The sequence below is a fragment of the Stegodyphus dumicola genome, chromosome X1, assembly GCF_044657685.1.
Source record: "Stegodyphus dumicola isolate Sdum_Otavi_A_Nest chromosome X1, ASM4465768v1".
Taxonomy (NCBI): Eukaryota; Metazoa; Arthropoda; class Arachnida; order Araneae; family Eresidae; genus Stegodyphus; species Stegodyphus dumicola.
This window is the reverse complement of record NC_140780.1, coordinates 155147802-155171259: the sequence shown is the minus strand read 5'-3', so window position 1 is coordinate 155171259 and position 23458 is coordinate 155147802. Positions and strand designations below refer to the sequence as shown.

Genomic DNA, 23458 nt, shown 5'->3' with positions numbered 1-23458 from the left:
AATAAATCTTATGCGAACTTCAGATTCTTGAAAGGGCAGATTTAGTTTTTTTTCATTCTAAAAGTAATGCTGATGAACTGTTAAAAAATGCTAAAATGATCATGTCTAAAACCGGTTAAATCGCAATGTTTCAGCAAACGTCGACAAACTGCCAAGATGCTAGAAGAAATATTTTGCATCTTCACTGCGTTGTAAAGACGTAAAAGTTACCACAACCACTTTGCTATGATGTGTGCTACTTGGGTTATCATATCCAAATTTAGAGTGCTGCAAATATTTGATAATAACGTTCAAAGATTGCTGCTGTTATTCTCTTAATGGCAAATTTGTGTTTAAAGGCTCTATTGCACTAACTTCTGCTCTCCCTTTTTTAAAAAACTGAAATTTTTTGCCAGATTCAGTTTATCCAATTGGAATGTCCTGTATTTTTTATGTTTCATTGCATAGTTTACTCACAGTTGCATGATCATCTTGCATTTCCTTTGAACATTTATTTAATTTGTTTTCCCTCTCAGGTTTTCTTCAAAAAATCTATCTTATACTTTCTTTTTATGCTTTGACTGAAAACACAGACAATATTTGCATTTAACATCACACTGATGGATAAATATATTTATGTAGTCACATAAATAATAATATATAATGTAAGCTGTCCTGAATCTGGTTTATATATTGCAAAAATATTCTGCATACACAAACATCTATTCATAGATACAGCATAAATGCTAATAAACTAAGCAAAACTTCTTGCTGGAAAAGATTTCTAAATTCTATATTGGCCATCAACTTAGCCTGAAAAATTAAAGTATATGTCTTGTACCAAAGAACAAAATTTCTTCTTTCTACTAACAGTATTTTGGAAATTATGCAATGAAATATGAATATTGAGAAGAAAAACACCTGAACAGAAAATGAAGGGTAAGGACAATATCTGATCTTTAAATTTGTTCAAAATCACCAGTTCAATACAATGTTACAATGATTATACATAATGTGTACATAATTACCTTGTAGCAATAGTATTAACATTGCTGGAAGACATTTTACAACTCATCTCTCCACCCAAGAGGAGAGTTGGTCATTTTTCTTTAACTGTGAAGTATTACCCATCACTAGCTACTACTTTTCTCCATCTTTCTGGCAGCATACAGATACTGCTTTGAAAGAATGCTTCATCTTTCGAGGCTATCTACAAATTAACTCAATTTTTGGGGATCTGTTCAGACAGCCTATGCATCATCAATTGAAACAAGTAATAATCAGAAGGAACAATGTCTGGTTGGTGAACACAGTAGGAGGGGGGGAAACTTCTCATATGAGTGTTCCATAGGTTCTGCCCAGCGTTGTAATGTGTGGATGAGAATTGTCCGGTGTAGAGGAATAGTGGGTGCAATTTTTTTTTTTTTTTTTTTTTTTTTTTTTGAGTGCTCAGCTCAGTTTAATCAGTTTTGTTCACTCTCGGCAGCAGTCTCTATGATATGCTTAGGATGGTGTTCACCCGATGTAAACTCACCTATAAGTCTAGCAAGATTCATCCGACCAAATGACAGTCTTCCATTGCTGCACAGTCCAGATTTTGATTTTGGAACCACTTTCTCCTAATGGCATTTTGATCACTGATGAGTGGCTTTTGAATTGCAGCTCGTCCATAAATACCCTGCTTATGGAGCTCACTTCATATTGTTTTGGTTCTGACAGGGTTTGCAAGTGCAACATTCAACTCACAGTCACTTTTGCGACTCTTATTTTTCATCACAGTCTTCTTCAGTGATCATCTGTCATGATCACTCAACACACATTTTCTTCTGTGCTGTGATTTAACGAATGTGGCTTTTCTGGTTTTCCTGTACAAGTTAAAAATCTTAGATATTATACCTCTTGAAACACCAAACACTTCAAATACCTTGGTTACAGAAGCACCCTCCATACGAGCCATAACGATTTGCCAGCATTCGAATTCATTTAGCTCCGACATAATGCACTCACAACTTCACAGAACACTGTTTTGGTTATGAATGACACTTGCAACATATTGAGGATGTACAGGTGGCATTAGTGAGCAAACACATCAGTACCACCAACAGTTTTTGCAAGAATAAACATTTCTGTTAAAACATGCAATTTACAAGGTATTTCCATGATTTTGTCCAACCTCTGACATTTATATCAGTAGCTTCATAAACACAATTCTTTAAATATGCAATTTTTATAAAAGATTATTACATGGTAATTTTTCTCCCTGTTCTTTTAATTGCTTTTGATTTCTATACATCTCTTTTTTCTATGTTCTTTAATTTTTTGTTAATAAATGCAATACTGTAGGTGATTAATGTGGTTGTAAATCATCATAAATAAAAAAACTTCATTTATTAAAATATAGGTTTTTCTTATTTTCATTTCTGCACAATAATTTTTAATTGCTGGACGTCCTAATTATGCAGCAATCTGAACTTCAGTGCCTAATAGTTACAAGCTTGAATAAAATTAAGTATACAGAAGATTGAAATTAATATGCGTTTTTTGTTCACTTCATTTAATTTATAGGTAGTACTATATGACATCCGATGGCTGAGCAATTCTGAAAATATCTAGTTCCGTCCTGGGCTCAGTTTCGGGGGTTGGGAGGGGAATATGTCAATATTTAATCTGTATATATGTAAGCAGTTTTTCTAAAAATGTTTTTCAGATTTCTCTTTTGGATGCTGACAGTGTTAAGCAGACTGATTATCAGTTTTCAGTTTTCAGAATTTTATTGCAAGATTAGAAAAAGGAGGGAAATTTCTTTTAATTTATTTACTTCTAATGAAATGTGCTTGAAAAAGGACTGAGTTATTTCCGTAAATATTGATTGTAGATGCAATTTGCATCCATTTAAAAAAGTCTCAAAAAAATAGGTATGTATAATTTTGTGAAAACTACTTTTGCATAGTAAGTGGAATGTGTTGTGTAAGTAATGAAATGTAATTATAGCTCTCGTCAAACCAAATTTTGAATTAATGAAATATTCATTGTGCTTAAATTAGTTAAATACAAAGTTCTTTTATGAGCAAAATTTGTGAAGCTATTAATATTATGGATTACTGACTTAGTTAATCATGTTACTTAGGATACAAAATTACTTGGTTTTGAAGCGACTCCACTTTTTTTAACCTTGTCTAGAAAAACAAAACGCACATGTGAAATCAGTTACATCTCAAGAATGGAACACCAACCTGGCCGATATCCTGATGACCTCAGAACAGTAGAAATATTTCCCCTTTTTCATAATGGGTTCTTGATCAGGAATGACGCAGAACACCTAAAGATCCTCTAAGGCTTCTGGTCCCCATGTGTCGACATATCTTTCATACCTCTGTTTAGGCCACTTGCAAATAGCCCTAAACCCTTTCTTACTCTTACTCCACTGAAAGGCAATTAACAGGGTTGGTATGGTCATAAACTATTACATCATAAGCAGCTTTTCCCATCTTAGGATATGAATTCTTTTAATAAACATTGCTAAACTTGGTGATTTAAGATCAATTTGTATTCAGAATTTTTTGAGATTTGTGAATTTTTTGACAAATGTAATAACATTGATAAATATTAAAATAATGATAATGTATTAAAATTGTATTTAAGAAACAACATTAAAATTAAATATTTTTTTATTCCTGTCACATTATAAAATGACATTACTTTCCATTTTTCCGACTTATTAGAATATTTTGAATCTGAAAAATAAACGAGACAATAAATGCAATAAGGCACAGTTTCCAAAACACTTAACAAGGGCAAAATAGCTATTGTAATTATTTTTAAATTAATGTAATTTATCTTCCATTATATTTTTTCATGGTAAGCTTTTTTCCTGTATAATTGTCTCAGAGTATTCAAACGGGTATTAGTTTTTATCTATAAAATTCGCTTTGCACGTTTCTTCTCCTGCCCCCTGTTTTTTTTTTTAAAAACCTTTGCTCTTACAGAAATGGTAGGGATAACTTTTCTTTCGAATTTTAGACCTTGCACTTCAGGAAGGCTTAGGAGGATTTGAAGGCTAGATTTATAGACCTACAATTCTAGAATCTTCCAGAAAGTGTGAAAAAAAATGGAAAATGTCTTCATGGTATTAGCATATAATCGACATGTTTTATAGAAAGTTTGTGATGAATTTCTAGTTTTTTTAAGGCGAATAAAAACATTATTATTTGAATTTCCTATATTTAATCCTAGAAGTCTTTCTGTTAACATGCTTTTCTTCCCTTTATTTTCTCTTTTTGTCACTAGACACAAGCATGGAAAATTACAGAAATGGTTCTAATCTTGTCATTTGGACAGGCATCTTTAGAAAGGAATTTTTCTATTAATAAAGAAATTGGAAACTGGAAGTTTAAAAGATTCATATTATTTATGTTAATATACCATACACAGGGCTGGTGCTGGGTATTTTCCAGCCTGATAAATCTGTATGGGTCCTAAATTCTAAAAATTTTGACATTCTTAGATTTTGTTGCTTGGTGCTTTGCTAAATTCTGCCATACTGGACTTGGTCATGTATAATTTCATATTTATTCTCAGTGCTGATATTATTAAAGAAATAAAATTAATAGTTTCTTCTAGACATTCTAAATGCATGCAGTTTTTTAGAATAACAGAAATTGAATACATAAAGAGAAAGACAATTTTTCTTGAAAGGTGTATTGTTGAGACATTAACAAGTTGGGAGATAAAACAGAAACTAATAGGAACATTGATTCATTTATTGACAGAAATTTCTTTTTGTTATGAAAGGCGTTTAAGGAGAAGAAAATATATAAATTTTAATGTATAATTAGCTTAATACAATTTTAGAATCAATGTCATAAATTATATGACCAGCGGCCGAGCGGTAAAGTCGCTGAACACTGGTAGTTCGGTCCGAGGTTCGAATCCCGCGAACGGGCTGGCTGCATGGGTGTTTTCGTGGTTTTCCCCATGTGTAACGTGTATACGAGCCAGTTTCCCTTAGAAAGTCCTCCACGAAAGGCATCCCTCCCCTTAGGCAGATAGCCCTAGTGTGCTTTGCCGTAATTAAAATACACATACACAATACACATAAATTATATGTTAAATTATCTGTTATTTTAGATTGTTAAATGGTCTTAGCTTGTGATTTTACAGTGCTTTTTAATGAATATTTTTAAAAAGTCTAAAAAACTTTGATAGTGACTATAACGACTAAAGGTATCTAACTACCTAATTTAATTATTTGTTACTACCATGAAAAGTTATCTCTGTGTGTTTTCATGTTAAAGTGGCTTATTGCTTTTCTTTAATCCTGTGAACCTTGCACTTAGGTACAACACAAAAAATATAAACTTTTTCCTTTTCCACTAGTGAGAATTATAATTATGCAAAACAGCTTATCACCTAAGATGCTTCAGCAGCTTATTGGAATCTTTAAGTATATTAGCTGCATTAAACTCCAACTCTGTGGAAAGCTGTGGCCCCAACTGAGTCAGACAGGTAAAGCATAACTAACTTTCAACATTTAAGAACCATGCCAGTGTGAGGCAGTGAGGTCTCTTCTGATCAATGGGTTTCTGTCTCTTTCTATGCAAGCAACAGACATGGCAACAGCTAATTTTCAACAGCCAAGCCTCTGTTATGAATCATGCTGGTTATGAGTTTATTTTAACCTATGCTGCTTGACGTAAAATCTGCTTACTATATACTAAGCTGAGCTAGTACATCATAAAGCGAGATATAAAGAAACTGTTTGTGAAACAAATATCTCCAGCCTTCTTTAAAATATGTCCGATAGAATAATGTTAATATAGGTGTTCTAGGCAAAAGTAAAAATATAAGTGTTTTAAGGAAATTCTGCAATTTAATGCTAACTGATAAATTTTACTAAGTTAATTTTATTCTCGAATTTGTTTTACAAGTATTCGTAATAATAATGTATTCTGCTAACAAATATGTTTTATTCTTAGTATAGTATTACTAAATGAAGCTCAAGGCATAAATAATTACTTTAATTCATTCAATTCCCATTTGCTGATAGGTCCTTAATTTTTTCATTGATAATCCTTAAAAGTACTTAATTTCCATGTGCAGAAATGTGTATGAACTCTAAGTTAACTATTAACATATTCTAGACTAGAAGAAAGGGCAGCACTTGTTAGTGGACGTGTACTCGAAAGGGAATAGCAAATCCTGATGATTAATAATTTTGATTTCAATAATTAAAAATATTGTTTCAGTGAGAAATTACACTTATATTGATTAATTTTTACTTATTGTTATAAACGAGTCCAAGTCCATCATCATTCACGTTTAATTTCGCCCACAAAGTCGGTGTAATTTGAGATGGGTATTGTGCAGATCTGCTGTAAATGTACGGAAAAAATGGTAAAATGAGAAAACATCTTGCAAGGACCTTAAACCGGTACTGTCCTTACTACAGTGGTGGGCAAAAGTTGGCCCAGTCCAAGGTCCGTACAGTGAAACGTGCAGTGTCACTGTACGGACCTTGGGCCCTGTCCCTTCTAATTGCTTAATCTGTCGCCTGTTCAACGATATTTTCATCTCTTTCCTACCCAGTTTTATACACAAACTGCCGAAATCAGCAAGACGAGTGTACATCTATTGTTACACTATATATATGCATGTATATACGCATGACTATATTAGCGATCAACCTAAGTTAAGAACACTAGATACGCTATGTACATTCCTGTACAGCCTGTATATTCACCGAAGAATATAATCCTATCATTTCTAGCTGTTTTAGGTTAGAAATTAAAAATGAAATAAGAATATTTTTAAGATAAAATGACTAACCAAAAAAGGAAACTTAGGGAAAGAACAGTTCAGCATTAAATTTTTGTTTGAAAATGAATCAGTGTACATTTAATGACCAATAGGAATACATCCAGTTTTTGGCATATTTGTAATTTCTTAAAAATTTTTATTGAGATTGGGGTGTTTTCCTGCACGCATCCCTTCCCACAGACAATAAGGTACTGCAAAAGATTGCCATGACTCTGCCCCTATGATGCACTATAAAAGACCTTTTTGGATCACGGTTATATGTGTTTGCTCACTATATTATGAAGTGTATTTGAATTGTTATACGTGTTTGCCCGCTGTATTACGAAGCACTCGAATTGATTGTTCTTTATTTCCCCCTTCAGGTAGAAAATGAACTTATGCATGAAATAATACCATGTATTATAAACACCAGCAATATTCAAAACATTATGAGTAAAACGTTTACTAATTTTGCCGATATCAATATCAGCTGTACCAGTGAAATTTTTCACCTCTAAGGTAAATCAACTATGGAAGAATAAAATTGGTTACTGGATGTGTATAGTAGCATGGTCTTCATAAACTAAGCAAATCTAAACTGTTTAACAATATTAACTAATTTTATAAAGATTTCCGCTTCAACCTTCAAACTGGAGAATTTTAGTTTTTTATCATGTGTATTTGATCATTTTATACGATATGCAATGTTCAACGAAGTTATAGCAAATAACACAACAACTTTGCAATATGTATAATGCTAACTCTCACATACAGATATATATTTTTTTAAAAATTTTGTTGTTAAGCAACATGCTGTTAGTGCCAGTTTAGGATACACTCCTATGTGGATAATGTTTTGACATGTTTTGTAATATTGTAACACCAGCTCTGAGAAGATTGTAGAATTTCTTATTTTTTATTCCTTTTGTAATAATTAAAACAGAACTAGAGTACAAACAAATCAAGGTTTATTATAATATGTAATATACATAAATTTAATGAAATCATCATGTCACATGCGTAACTGAGTCTGACACATTCTGCGTAAAGCTTTTAGAGTTAGTGATCTAACCTAACATTGCACATAAATCCATCAATTACATTTAATAAGCTTAACGAGTAGGTGAACTTTTAATTTCACTTTTCTTTATGTTCATTGGTCTTTTCTTCTCTCTTTTTTCTCTGGAATTTTATAAAGGTTATCATTAATAGCATAGAATCGAGGAGAGTCAGCACAGTTTACTTTATACCACCACTGACAGGCAAACTTTTCTTGACTAAATATTGTTCCATTGGGGCATAAAAAGCTATTTTGAACACCACCCGACTGACAGAGGTGGACAACCTGAAATAAATGATAATAATAATGTATTTTTATGCAAAAATGAAGTAAATGCAATTTATCATAGCTGATGTATGTAGTTTTATATTCATTGTTAGGAGATAAGTATAAAAAATGAAACTTGAACAGCCACTAATTTGAGTAGATGAGTTTTCAAATGGAATAATTCATTGGTTCTGAAATCTCATTTCCCTTGTCGTGTGGTATTTTTTCCGTGTATAGCATTTTATGTAAGCAAGTTCAGTAAACAGAAATTGTTGTGAAGTTGAAGAAACCTTCTTTTTCTGTGAGACGTCTTCATAATGGTGTCCCATCATAAAGATGTAACATTTTTATGCAAGTCAGCCACCGTTCTCTAAGACAGGAAACCTCCTCAAAGTTGGTTTCAGTTATAGCGTAATGTTTAACTTGAAGAAGGCAAAATGTCAAAACTGCCATGCAGGGATTTTTTTCGCAAAGTAGTAAAGCCCTACTTACATAGCGATGCAGCACCGTTCTGTATAAAAATGCCTATACTGTTGACAAAGTCATGTCGATTTAAGGATGGTTTAACTTCTGATTCTGGATTCGATAATGATGCGAACCCATTGAAATCTTAGCGCAGTGGTTCTCAACCCTATCCCCACGGCGCCTGCCGATCATTTAACATGTGCCTGCCACTTTGCGATCACATTAAAAACGTTTTAGTTTTCTATAAAATTCTATGTAAAAGTTTTCTCATTTTTAATTAAATAGAAATTGCGTCCAACACAGATACTAGCACAAAGCGAAATGCGACCGATCTCTATTTTTTATGTGCATGTGTTATTAACTCTATCAAACTTTAAATTCGTCTTGAAAAAGTAAGTGGCGCCTGCTGTCCAACAGATATTCTAGAATGGGCTCATAGGGACAAAAAAGTTGGGGACCCTGTCTTAGCAATTAGTAATTTCGAAGTGAACGAAGAAGACTAGTGAATATTTGACTAGGCTGTATAATGGTTCACCTCCTACAAGTCAGCCTTTCTTGTTTACATTTGAAATTTGTGAAATTGTTTTCGAAACCCTTTCTGACCATATTTTGCCGTCAAAGCACAGTGATGCTTCCTATCAGTTGAAAATCTTTTGAGTTCTTCGCAGTAACGACATCTGGGCGAGTAACACCAATTGTTATTGAAAATATTACGTGACAGTTTGAAACGTTGTATAATTGTTAAGTAGTAGTTAACGATGTGCAACTATTTGTGTAAATCTGGAGTTCCTAATTTTAACATAAAAATCATGCAATTGTGAGAATACAATTTTCAGTAAAATTCATTAAAAAAACTCGGTGCAAGGCTGAATTGTGCTGGTACCAAGCGACTACCATTATATGTAGCGTATTCTGGAATATTTCAGTTTTACCTGTATACGATTTAGTGCAATGGCTCAAACCTCGGAAACATAGATCAGTATCGGTCTTGTAGAAGTGCCATTAGGTCCGTTTCGTCCTTAAGTTAAACTAGATTATTACTCATATATTACTCATTATTGTGCGTAATTATTTGCCTCCTCCATATGATATTAAGAGTTTAACTGTGAATCCAGGTCTTCTCCTAGATATGTATAATTATGGATATGGAATTGCCTTTATTTACATTAAGGCTCTGCTGGTATTACAGAAGAGTATGATTTGTAATTTTGAGCAGCTCATTTCCTATAGTCCTCGTCAGTGATGTTGACTCGTAATATTTATTGATAGTTGTAGTTTGTGTTGAGCGCGTTAGGATATTTGAGTATGGCAAACCACGATGGCCATCGGCCATCGGCAAAAGATTTGATTTGGTTTAGATGATTATAGCAAAAGAGACTACGGCTATCCACCTAAGTAAGGGGAGGAATGCCTTCATGGAGGACTTTCTAAGAGAAACTGGTACGTTAGAGACGTTATACATGAGTAAAACTACGAAAACAGCCATGCAGCCAACCCATTCGCCTGGGATCGAACACAAGTCAGGTTGAACTACCAGTATTTCAGCGGTCTTAACCACTTAACTGCTGGTGGGTTGTTTAGAGTATGTTACTGGTTTTGTAGTTTTGATAGTATGAAATATAGCAGAGCGACTGTCTCATATCGATAAATTAAGTAATTTTTCCTCCGAATAAATTGTCTTTCTTGTTAAATGCAATCATATCTCACTTTACGTTACGAATTATGCTTTTTAAAGTAGTAAAAACGTTAAAAAAGAAAGACTGTTGAGAGAGAGAATATTCAGTTTTTCATCTGTTGCCGAAACGATCATTTGGTAATGAAATGTTGCCGTGATGAACCATCTTGGAGGCAGAATTCGAATAAATCAGTGCTCTTGCTTTAAGTACTCTCACTTTATGACTTACTGTTAGAAAATAATTAGTTCGAAAAGTTGAGGTTTTTCTATATCCACTGCAAGATACATAGTAGTGTACAGTTACTACGCTGAAGGGGCTAACCACTTATGCCGCCAGTCTACGCAGAGAGCAAAGCAATGTTTCTAGACACTTTAAGGCGTTTGCGAATTACTACCTAATTATACATGGTACACTACTATGTAAACTTCATGGGACTCTCGCTTTGGTAGCTTCAGCGGTTGTTGTTCTGGTTTTCACTTTGTATACCCTTTGAAAATTTAACAAAAGAGCAATTTTCGATTGGCGTAGACTTTGAAAAAACCTAGATTGTCCATTGTTACAGATAAAAAGACATATATTAATGTGGGAAATGTTATGTCATGGTATTCCCTAATCCCCTACTGTGTGACGTATGCATTGCGTCAGCATGTGTTTCCCGCCTTCGGGAGAAGACGAGGATTAGCTGGCGAGCGGAGCAGAAATGTGGGGAAAGGTAACGACCATAGTTGATAACACACATTAATGGAGTTAAGGAAATGATAAATGGAAGCCCATATTGCTTGATTTATGAAGATCCTTCGGCTCCAAAGTTAAAAACCATTGTTAATCATCTTAAATACTCCTAAACTCAGCTAAAAAAGCTGTGGTTTCATTTGTTAATAAAGTCAGATATTTGCTAAGACTAGGAGTTTATGCTCTTCGGAAGATCAGAAAATTAGTATTCCCTTTCATCGTATAGTTTTAACTTAATAACAGCATCATGCATTCTAACCAAGGATTTTATTTCTAGATTTTATCCATTGCTTTCTAACACTGTAAAAATATTGTGCTTTTTAAACTGCAAAAAAATTCTTTCGAATTTGTCGATAAACTTAAAATTATTTTTCCCCAGCGCCTCAGTTATGCTTTATCATGACGTTAAATCACTTTTTTATGTTGAAAAAACATTGAAATTAGATTTTGGGAATTGCATCTCATGCCTATTGAAGTTGAGGAATTAAACTCTGTTATCTAAAATTTATCCGAGTCAGACTCATTTTGTTTCCCAAAGTAGTTACTACCGACAATTGGATGGAAGTATCTATCTTTAATGTTCCCCTTCTTGCCATTTACTTTCCACAATTTTGAGGTCACATTGTAGAGACATTAAGTTGAAAATCCGGAGAGATGAAAAATGAGCAAACGCCTTCGCCGGGAATCGAACCACGGACCTCTGGAATACGCACCCAGCGTGCAGACCACCACACCTCGAAGGCGGGAGAAATACCGCCCCTTTTAAAGGGAGACTGGGGTTTTTAGGGGACCCAAACGCCAAATCCTGGGTGAGGAGAAGCATCATCCAACACCCGTTTTGTTCGGGCGCCACTGTAGAGACATTAGATTAATTGGAAAAGCCGGAGAGATGAAAAATGAGCAAACGCCTTCGCCAGGAATCGTAAGATTTAACAAAGTTTTATCTGTTATGAATCCGTGCGATGCAGTCATTCAATTTCCTTTCTTTGACATTCTAATTATCCGCAATAAATTGATTTCAGCACTACTGCTTGCCTTCCCATGCGAAATCATGCTACTCTGTTTTTAAAAGAACACCTTTGTTTTCTTTTACATACATCGCACTTTCATTGTTTGTTCTTCAATTTTTTTCCCTCTGGACTCAGTTATTTTAAATTGAATGCTATTGATACAAGAATTTCTCTTGTTATTTATTTAACCTTAATGTAAATTTCCTCTTGTTAGGATAAAAGACATTCCTCTATTAGGCATAACCACAATTTTCCTGCCAAAATTTGCTCGGATCTCCACAAGTTCAACTTTCGGGTCATTTTCTTATCTTTCAGTAAAATTCGTTGTTCAATTCTTAGAAATTCCCTCTCTGATTTTAATTTTTGGGAAAAATTATATCATATGCTGTCGTGATCTGAAATATATCACCCGAACTAAAAGAGCATTAAAATTTTGCATCAGATTGCGCAAACTAAAACAGCATTAAAATTTTGCATCAGAGAACACAAATCGTATGTTGGAAAAGGAGAAATAAATAAATCTACGATAGCTACTCATAGTTGGTCATTTAATCATAATTTTCTCTTTAACTGTGCGAAAATCATTCACAGAACGCCTGGAGAAGTAGATTTCCTTGGAGCCTTTCATAAATAAAAATATTCGTTCATGAAATTTACCTCTTTTAAGGCATCCAACTACGTTCTAATCGGCAAATTTGATGAAATATTTTTTTTAATTAATTTATTACTATATACATTAGGTTTCTCGAATCTACTTTTATTTAGAAGTCGTTAGAAGCAGAACTATGGTTATTCTTGTTCTGCACCGTCAGCCGGAGGTTTCTGTTTGAGAACCGATATCTTAAGTTTCACAGACTGCTCTAAATAACTTTAAAATGAGAATTTTTCATTGGAATACTTTTGGCGATGTTCAACAAATGATTTCAAACCTTTCTATATGTTACTAAGTACTCAGGAACAATTAGTTTTACAATTTAATTGTCATACTTAGCAACATTTCATTTCTTCTGTTTGTGTCTGCATTTCATTTATACTACCCATTATTTGAAAACTTGGATTTTTTGAACTTTTCGTTACGAAAAAATCTTTAAACTTAAGATATTACTATAATAACTTTATGAAACTTTCCACAAATATTTTGTGAATTGTTGCCTAACCAGGATAGTGGTTAGCGATGCTGACTGCCGTGCCGAAGGGCCTGGTTTCGAATATCGGAGAAGGCATGGATGTTTGTAAATGTATAGTGTCTGTGCGGCATGGGAGCACTCTAAATATGGGGTGAACCGAAAGTCCTCTCGAGAGGTTGGTGATAGGGAAAGAGGGGGGGAGACCCTCAGAGTCCCCCCCCCCGATGTGCTGTCCTTCAAAATTTGGACCGGAACTGGGCAAAGTTGTACTGTCACCTGTATGGTACCCAGGTTCTTGCCAACGACAGGCGCAATCTTGGCCCCTTACCACGATGAATTTCGTGAGCTTGCTCTGATTTCAGAGACCTGATCTGATGTTACTGTCGATCAGATGGGATAAGTCACAACAATAACAACAACAGATACTGTGAATTAAATAGACTAAAAGTTTATGTTTATATAATCTAAAAGTGGCGCAGTGGCCAGCGCGGCGCGCAGCAACACCACAGGTCCATGGTTAGATCCCCGGGCTGGACAAGGTTAACTGAGCAATATGGTACTTTCACCTTATGGGGTTCAAGGCTCTTGCCAACGACAGGCGCAGTCTTGCGCTCCTTGCCTCGACCAATTTCGTGGGCTTGTGCTGATGTTGCTGTCAAACAAGTGAGACAAGTCGCACACTCACATGTATCTAAAAATTTTTCAGACAGTTTTTTAATGGAAAAGAGAAATTTCTCGAATTATAGCTGTAGAGTCATTAGGATTTTTGAAGCAGGAGACGTGAAATATGTGCAGTGCCTTCGCCGGGACTCGAACCCTGGAGCTCTCGAATACACGCCGAATGTGCTAACCGTTACACCACGAAGGCATGCAGAAAGGAGGGAGAAAACACCTTATATAGCTAGTCCGCTAGTACATGTATTCAAACAGGTATAATTAATAGACATTTTGCTTTATCACTTGCATTTTAGTCCATGTAGTTCCTTATACCCCGATATATATAAATGACAAATATAAAAGTAAAATGGGGATAAATATTTTTGTGAAAACATATATAGTAATCTTAAAATTTGACATATTTTGAATCCAAAATGCAAGAAAAAAAATCAAAAGTTATACTTTATTAATATGTTTATTACTTGTTTCTATCATTTTAAGTAGTATTCTGCGAAATAACACCAATAATAGATTTATTTGTACTATTTTCCAAAATCTGTGTGTCAAAAGTATTCGGATACCTTAATTAATGCTATTAATTCCGGTTCAGTTCTTCCCAACGATTTCAATATTCTAATATCTCAGCCTTTTCACGTTTTGTTACAGTTTCTTTTTTCGACAAATGACGCTACATCTTTTTCTCCGTACTATGCCTATTGATATCGTTACGAATATTTTCGTTGCTCCTTCCCTCTTTGCAAAAATCTTTGCTCCTGATAAACAGGGACCTGTGTCTGATCCTTATGAAAACAATTAAAGTTTTATTCGAAATACATGCTAATCTAAGACTATTTTGCCACATTAGCATGTTTCTATTCTAGATAATACACATTACAAGATGTAACAGATAATTACAGAGTGGCTTTTAGAAAGCCAGTATGGCTTGGGCTTTCTCGATGACGAATGAGCAAGGTCACAGGTTTTTTTTTTTTTTTTTTTTTTTTTTTTTTTTTTTTTTTGACAATTAGCAATGATTTCTACATTCTAAATTAGCGAGGTTGGAGACAAGCCAGCAAATACCAACGCATGCATACTACTTTTAGTGCGGTGTGTCACGGCTCGTATAGCGGGATTGAATGTCAGGAGAGCCATTTCCTGCCTTCATGCACAGTATGTTTACCAAATTCTGCTACCTGTCATGTTTCCTATTTTTGCCACAGCATCCTTCCGCCATTTTTCAACAAGGCAGTGTTCGAACACGTATGCAGTGTATTTCCCAGTGTTTCGTCAGCAATGTCGTACTCTTTTGCAACAATGCTGATCGCTTCATCGCTCTCCGGTGAATCAGGTATAATATCCTAATGACATATCGTCCATCCTGGTAGGTCGGAAAAAATGGCGAGGCAGTTGGATCATACCTTTAAAGTGTTATCCAAAACAATAACTACTGATCCTCCATTCGAGCTGGAGATCGCATGTATCGACTTAGAGCACTGTGAAGGCTGTTTATTCCGAATAAATTGTCTCATTTTTCTCGGATCGTAATGATTCCTTTTATATCCAAGTACATTGCGCACACTCGTTTTTATGAAGCTGAAACTATTTCTTATGGGTGTGTCGTCCTTTCTTCTTTCTTTCTTTTTCTAAGCTTAGAGCCTACCAGTGACCGAGTAGATAAGACTGCTTATTCACTCAACCATTTTCGACCCGTGTTTAAATCCTGATAAATGGATTAATCTACGCGAATGTTTCTTCCAAATCTAACATCAATAAGGGACAGATTCCTTCAGAAAGTCCTCCGTGGAAGCATTCCTTTCTTATCCTTAACTAGACAGCGCTCACGTGCTTTGGTGCATTTGGTTAACAAAAAAATCGGTGTGTATATGAAAATGAACTTTTCTTTTAATAATTTTTCTAATGCACACATCAGATAGAAGATTTGCTTCCAGATGTCATTGTTTTATAGTTTCATAATAATATGTATCTACCACTGGTACCGTAAGATTTGGGAATGACGTGACTGTTGAGGTTTTGTTTAGGGAAGTAATTCGTTTCCATGTATTTTATTTTGCAAGCAGAGTAAGAACTTTCAGAAGATTTAAACAAATGACTGACTAAAATTATTAGTACATGTATCAGATTAAAATTACAATCATGTTAAAAAATGTATGAAAAATATTTGTTAAAAATGTGTTGTTTTGAAAAAAGACGTTCAGAATACTTCTGCTCCTACCTTTTTTTTGAAACAGTCTTTAATCGCTTGAGTGCCGAGCAGGGTCAGCGCTAGACTTTTTGCCGCCTGGTTCAAACTCTGCGATTCCTAAATTCTGCCCCCCCGGATTCTTTTTGAATTCTAAAAATTTTTCCACCGCTCTGACGTACCTTGGTACCAAGCTCTGCAGTCGTTTTTTTTTTTTTTTTTTTTTTTTTTTTTTTTTTTTTTTTTTGTGCTTATTACCTTAAAACAACTGCCAATCAGTTCAGTTGCCCTTCTTTGATTATATTTGTATAAAGTGTCAGAAAGCAGTACTCCTTCCCATAATTCATTATTGTTTGACAGTGCCTTTTGTGAGCGGATTAGGAGAAAACGAACTGTTCAGCACTTTTTGTATGTTATCGGAAATGCATGAAAGGAAGCATTGTTTAGAATGCCTAGGCAATATATGCACAGTGTTTCAGCACAGCGGTTACAGACTTTCAGGACAGATTGAGTACACCTAGACGATGGAAAATCACATAGCAATGCATGGTGGAAATTCTTTCTTGGCGCGGAAGTGACGACACAATACACAAGACCATATGTGGTCGGAGGAGAACATACGTGCAAGATCCGGTGCAGCCCAGATCCGGTTTTCAGTTAATGTATGGTCCGACATCGTCGAGGACCACCTTGTCGGACCGTACTTGTTGCCCAACGTCAGACAGGTGCAACCTATCTCATCTTTCTTCAGCAAGTATTACCACAGCTGTTGGATGACGCACACATACCCGTTGCGATGCTTTCTACCATATGGTTTCAGCATGATAGGCCCTCTCACATTACAGCCTTCAAGTGCGTTTCCACATAACTGCAAAGAAACCTGAGCATTGGATCAGCAGGGGTGGTCTGATGCAGCAAGTCAGCAAGATCCCCAGACTTCACTTGCATTGATTTCTTCCTCTGGGGGTACATCAAGACACTGGTGTACGAAACTCCCGTTAACTGTGCTGAAGAACTTGTTGCACGCACCGTGGCAGCTGCTGGTGAAGTCCGGGACATGCCCGGTATTTTCCAGAATATAAGATCTTCCATACGCCGGAGATGTGAGGCCTGCACCACCGTCTTGGGTCGTAATTTCGAACACTTTCTTTCATGACGATCATTGTCTGTTTATGTTCTTATTTCTTGGATTCTGCTGTACTAAGAATAATAAAGATGTTTTCTCACCCTGTTCGTGTCCTTAGTTTCTTGTCTTTTATGTTGTTACAATCGCGCCAGAAATTGTTTCCGACCATCCATTGCTACGTGATTTTTCATCGTCTAGGTCTGTCTCTACTGAAAGTTTGAAACCGCTGTGCTGAAACACTGTAGAATACCGAAAAGTGGCTCGAAACGATTACTATTTCACACTATTTCCTAAAGATTCTACACAACGCCAAAAGACAAGCCTGTAAGGTATAAAATACTCCCAATAATGGCATTTCTAATACCACGAGGCAAAGCACATGATTATCGACGCTTGCCTCAGATTTAAAGTCCACATCTGCATTTCATTCTTAGTTCGGATGTGAAAAAATGCGCTTGAATTTTTTCAGCAAAGGCTGTTGCTCTGCATGAAAATTGAAGGATAAGTACAGTGTCTATAAGAAATCATAGCATGCTGAAATGCAACGACGATGCTACGATGAATTACCTGAAGTTCGAGCCAACGCTGCAAAAAGTAGCATTTCCCTAAACGAAACTACTTACCAGAAATTATACAATGCGAAAAGACAAGCCGGTAACGTATAAAATACTCCCACTAAATGACATTTCTGATGCCACGTGGCAAAGCACGTGACTACCGATGCTCACCTCAGATTTAGAAGTCCATATTTGCATTTCATTCTTAGTTCAAATGTGAAAAAAAAAAAAATCGCTGGAATTTGTTCAGCAAAGGCTCTAGCTCTGCATGAAAACCGGAGGATAAATACAGTGTCGATAAGAAATCATGGCATGCTGACTTGCAGCGACGATGCTACGATGAATTATCTGAAGTTCCAGCCAACGCTACAGAAAAAAAAAAAAAAAAAAAAAAAAAAAAAAAAAAAAACAATACTTCCCTAACGAAAACTACTTACGAAAAATTAATGAGGAAAGGGCCAAGATGACTACTATGAATGAACCACGGAACTATTACCTGCTTAATCGGTATGATATGTAGTTTTAGAGGAAAACAGAAGTAAACTGATTTATCCTATTAAAGAAGGGGTTAGTTCTATCAAGATCTACATTGCGTTTTCTCAGTAAGAGTCTTTCCGTATTACACTCTTATAATATTACTTTGCTTAAATAGCATTTGTCATTCTATATAATGCCTAAATATTATATACCATATATATGCAATATTAAAATATTTCAGGTATTGCGGCCAATGATTCGATATATTTCCTAAACTTACAGAATACATGATTTTAATGCATTGATGGTAATATATGCATTTACTAGACAGCCCTGGCTGTGAAATAATTACAGAAAAGCTATGCCTTTACAACTATATTTGTGTTAGTACTCCTTTTGGTGATTTGGTATCAATATCAAAAGAAATAATTTGTACAGATGATGAGTTTTGGGATTATATAGGATACAGCTTAATCTACAATTTTACAATTTCAATTAATTTAGCAATTTGCTCAGCGCAAAAAGTCCTCATGTATTATGGTTTGGTAAATATAATTGCGAGCAAGTGTAATTATTTTTATTATCTTTATCAGGCTGAACTACTAAATATTGAAAAGAGAGATTTATATTTTTGTGTTATAGCAATAAGTATTATTATCCCGTCTAATTATGTATTTTTCTGTTGACATTTTTAATGTGTTTGTTTTGATGAAACTGAATATTTAATATATATTATTTAGAGTTAAGATCTTCTTACTTTTTATATTCTGACATATAAAATAAAGCATTAATTTATTCAGATCAATTTCCAATATCAAATGAAAGCCCAGCACTCTAGAAAAATCATTGCTAATATCTAATACATTTTTGATGCATTATGGAACAGCTTTTCACCATTTTACAAACAAAGGAGCCAGTTCATCACTAAATGTCAAATATCTCATTAAAACCCATTTTCCATGAATTAAGTTTAACTTCAGTTGTCATTTTACATTGGTCTTTAAATTAAAGGATAAACTAAATTTGAAATCAAACTAAATTTTTATTATAGAACAAAAGAACATGTAAAAATTGCACACAAACGAATAAAGTTCTTCATACAAACTTTGTTTAAAATTGAATAATACTAAATATTGCAACTAATGCATAATTGTTCGCAAAATTTAAAAAAAAAAAAAAAAAAAAAAAAAAAAACTGAACATTTTTTCATCTCTGTTCGTGGCAAATAATTATTTAATAGGTTGTGAATAACTCCTAGCGAAAAGTCACACTCAGTCTTTCTATACAATTAATGTAAGAGGGTATAAGGTATTTCTCCCGCCTTCTTAGCATGCCTTCGTGGTGTATGGCCAGCACACTCGACGCGTATTGAAGAGGTCCATGGTTCGAGTTCTGGCGAGGGCATTGCTCATTTTCCACGTCTCCTGCTTCGAAATAACCTAATGTCTGTACATGAGCAGGTCTCGTCTTTTAGAGTATCCGAAAAAAATAGCTGATGCATTGCAACTCGATGGCCGTAAAACATTCTAGACGTGCTGAATTGGACTGAAGTCAAGAGAGTTTGCTGACTCATTCATTCAAACAATATCTTCAGTTCAAAGATTGCTGAACATTATCATCTACGATCAAAAGATCTGGGCTCATAGCCTTATCTGGGAACTAAAAACCACATGTACCTCTGCGCGGTTACAGAACGTCTGTCATAAATACGAAGCTCAGTGTGACCGCTTGTCATTATTCCCCAGCCCTTCAATACAGTAAATCAACGTCATGGAAACAATGCCTTTCGCGGATATAAGATGAAAAGTTTTGTGTTTCAAGAACATTCCGGATGAAAATATGCCCAGAACCACCGTTTGAACTCAATATGGACTCAGCCGTTAACCGTATTCAGGCCTGATATACAGGGCTATATTGAGATGAAGATGACACCATTTGAAGCGATCTCTTCTGGAAGACGCAGAAGGCGGGACTCATTGCACTAGCCTTCATGGCAAGATCGTGTTCATGGAGCTTTCGATAAGCAGTAGGTATTCGTGTTAGACTCACAAGTAACGGCCTTTAGATACTGAAGAGTCCCCCAAGACGATTTTGACCAGAAAGAAGGCTAACTATTTCTATGTTTCTTCCAGATTTTTTAGATCGTGCTTCGGGGAAAATTCAGACGCCTGAAGATATATAACTGTATTTGACTGACCTTCAGTCTACTGACAAAGCACCGCTCTTGGCCTTGTTATAAGTCATGTCTTTCAGATATTATTAATAATATCTAATCCCTTCCACATTTGCAACTTTACGTTCATCCAAGATAAGTGCTCGACGTAAAATATATTTCCTTTCATGATTTGCTTTTGTTTACCTTATTTACATATTCTGCATGCAAATGCCTGCACATTAGTAGATTTTTTTTTAATTCAGTAGGACATAATTGCCATAAATAATTACATTTAATGGACTTTTAATCAGCCTTTGTACAGTTAATGTAACGTTTACAATTATCCTTTAATTTTGAATACCAGTATTTAATGTAATTTGCCAAAACATTGGTAAATTTCTTTAAGCAAATTACATCAAACATATTCATAAACTCACCTGGCAAGAAGTTTCCAAATCTGCATAATATCCATTATGAGGTTGATTCACACAAGAAAATGCTGTCTTCGGGACGTCATGCAATGTAGGGTAGTCAACGCCAGCTGTGCCTGGTATTTCGTCACCATCTGTATCTTCTGGTAAAGCAGCTATGGCTAACTTAGCTTGCTTAGAGGACTGCTGTCGCCCTGATGGAGACACCTAAATTGAAAGTGCTTTGTGTTTAAATATTGCAATATAAAGGGAAGCTTAAATAATACGAGCTGTGCGTTGGAGTAGTAAAATCATTTTAGTTTACTACTGAATGAAATATCTTACGTAATGACCATGTTCTATTATTAAATCCGTAAAAATGCACAATATTTTAAGAGTTTAAGATGCCACAGTGATATCAAGTTCGTATATTTCAGAGAACATTAAATAATAACAAAGGGTGTTTTCTTTAAATTTTGTATCTCCACTGTCGATATTATTATTGTAATATGGCTAGATATTTACTTTTGCAATAGTTGTAATAATTATCTGGTGACACTTAACAAAGCGCCTTTCTAGGAAAAAGACTGAGATTCTCCATCCCCCTTGCATCATCTTGGACTTGTACAAGTAATTACGAACAGTTAAAAAATGTATTTCTTTATAAAATGAGATTCTGATGAACCATGGATAATTTTCCAAATATATTCAAAAACCTCACAACAAAACAAAACAAAAAAAAAAAAAAAAAAAAGAGGGAAGAGCTAACTTCTGGGGATGCTACCTGCTGTAGTAAGAGAAATTCACTTCTGGATAATGAAAGTCGAAAACTATTCCCACCTTCATTTCAAAATCTGAGACTTGCACAGTTAGTCTGCTTTCCTCGGTACGTTAGAGGTCTTCACCACCTAATGTAGAATATTGTATACAATGCGTCTAAGTTTATTGTAAATGTCTGATATTAGGGAAGCATATCTTAACCTTTCTGTACATACTCATGGTTTATTATATATACTATATGTATTTATTACATGTTTTAATAAAGAAAACATATCATTGATAGAGAGGGCCCAAAATAAAGCGTTTGTTTGTTTTCCCTTCCAGTCAATAGGTCGTGCTATGGCGATATCACAACCCAGCAGAATTGAAGAGCCTATTACATTTTATTGTGGCATTCGGCAGAATATATTTAAACTCCACAGTTGTCTTAATCGACGGGACTGGATTATAAATTTGACTGATTAATTCTTTTTACGTATGTATAGGTTGATTATTATCGCTAAAAATATCTAAGATATTTCTCAGCTAAACTTCAAAAAGGTTCTTTAAATGCTTAGCTAATCAACAGTTATTTTGATTACTTACTTCGGCTTTTTTTCGTGGTTCTGCTGGTACTCGCTGACGATTTTGACGCGGCGTAACTTTCTCCTCAGTGTTGGAATAATTTTCTTGAACATAGTTCACACTGCTTGCGTGCTGAGTTTGTTGTACTGGCTGTTGCCTACTGTACGTCTGGATTGCATGGGTAGGTTCTTCATCCCCTATTCTGCGATTATATTGATGCTGCCTTTCTTCTACGCGGCCTCTAGAATAAGCTCGACGTTGTTGTTGCCTTGATCGCCTCCTTGAGGAAGTATTTTGGGAAGTACGGATATGTGGAATTGAAACTTGTTGATCCACATTCGACGGTAAATAGTTCTGTTGTGCAGATTCCACTGCAGGAGCTGTATCTCGCCTTGCCGACGCAGGGTTCTTCAAAATATTCAACAACGAATCTTCGGGAATATATACACCATTTGGCGCTTCACCAAGACCTACATTTTCAAATACAGATGGAGAATATATTCGAGGAGGCTGAGTTGTCTCTTGGTAGTTCCTCCTTCTTGATGTTTGCCTTACTGGAGCTACAAAAGACGTCCTTTCCTGTTGATGATCATAGCGTTGTGTTGTCTATAGGCATATATAGATGAAATAAAAAATATTTTACTATAGATGTTAAATTTACTACTTAATTGTTACATAATGAATGTAATTAATACATAAATTAATTACCTATAATTGTTACAGAATGAATGTAATTAATACATAAATTAATTACCTATTTACATATTTATCATTAATTTAATTTATTAATGTTTGTATATATCTTTATATTTCGTTTAGTTTTAGTATGCATTATCTATCATTTTATTTATTTATATATTTTTGTTTATCGTTCTCGCCATATGGCCACAGTACTTCTAATTTTAGAAATTAAGGCCTGTTTACAAAACAAAATACCGCAGCCCATCTTGTTTTGGGCTCCTATACACTTCATCTGGATTTCCGATTTCACTCAAAAATACAGGAGCTAGGCTCAGGAGAGTTTCGATGGAATTTAAGTTCTACCACTAGTAGCGAGAGTTTTTGGATGTGGCCGAAAATTCTCCGGTAGCCTTCATTTTAGCTTTCAAGAAGTTCACAAAATAAATTAAGAGTGAGAATTTGGCTAAGCCCATTCTTATCTCATAAACTTATACATTACTTTGTAAGGATCTTAAGTTTTACTAACGTTTATTTTATTTTAAATCTTTACTATCACTTCTTATTTTCTACTTCCGGCCAGAATTATAAGCGTTAACGTATTTATGCAAAATTTGTCTGGCGAACGCCAAGTACTTAAGTTGTGGCTTTTTGCCAAGCGAAAGAGAGGAAGCAGTTAGTCGAAGCAGGCCGCTTACCTTAGAAGTTTTACTCAGTTGCTGGTTGCCTTCCAGGCCAGAGGT

The 23458-nt window shown here is 34.9% G+C and overlaps 1 protein-coding gene across 1 annotated transcript in view; it reads right to left on the bottom strand.

The window, feature by feature from the left end:
* Positions 1–7725: 7725 nt before the first annotated feature.
* The window catches only part of LOC118180903 (uncharacterized), a 51299-nt gene continuing 35566 nt past the window's right edge, over positions 7726–23458 (bottom strand). Inside the window, exons 4-6 of the mRNA XM_035349979.2 lie at positions 22059–22643; positions 20721–20921; positions 7726–8119 (exon numbers count right to left, since the gene is read on the bottom strand). Of these exons, the coding sequence (XP_035205870.1) occupies positions 7928–8119; positions 20721–20921; positions 22059–22643 (978 nt within the window). The 3' untranslated portion in view covers positions 7726–7927. The remainder of the gene's footprint in view (positions 8120–20720; positions 20922–22058; positions 22644–23458) is intronic.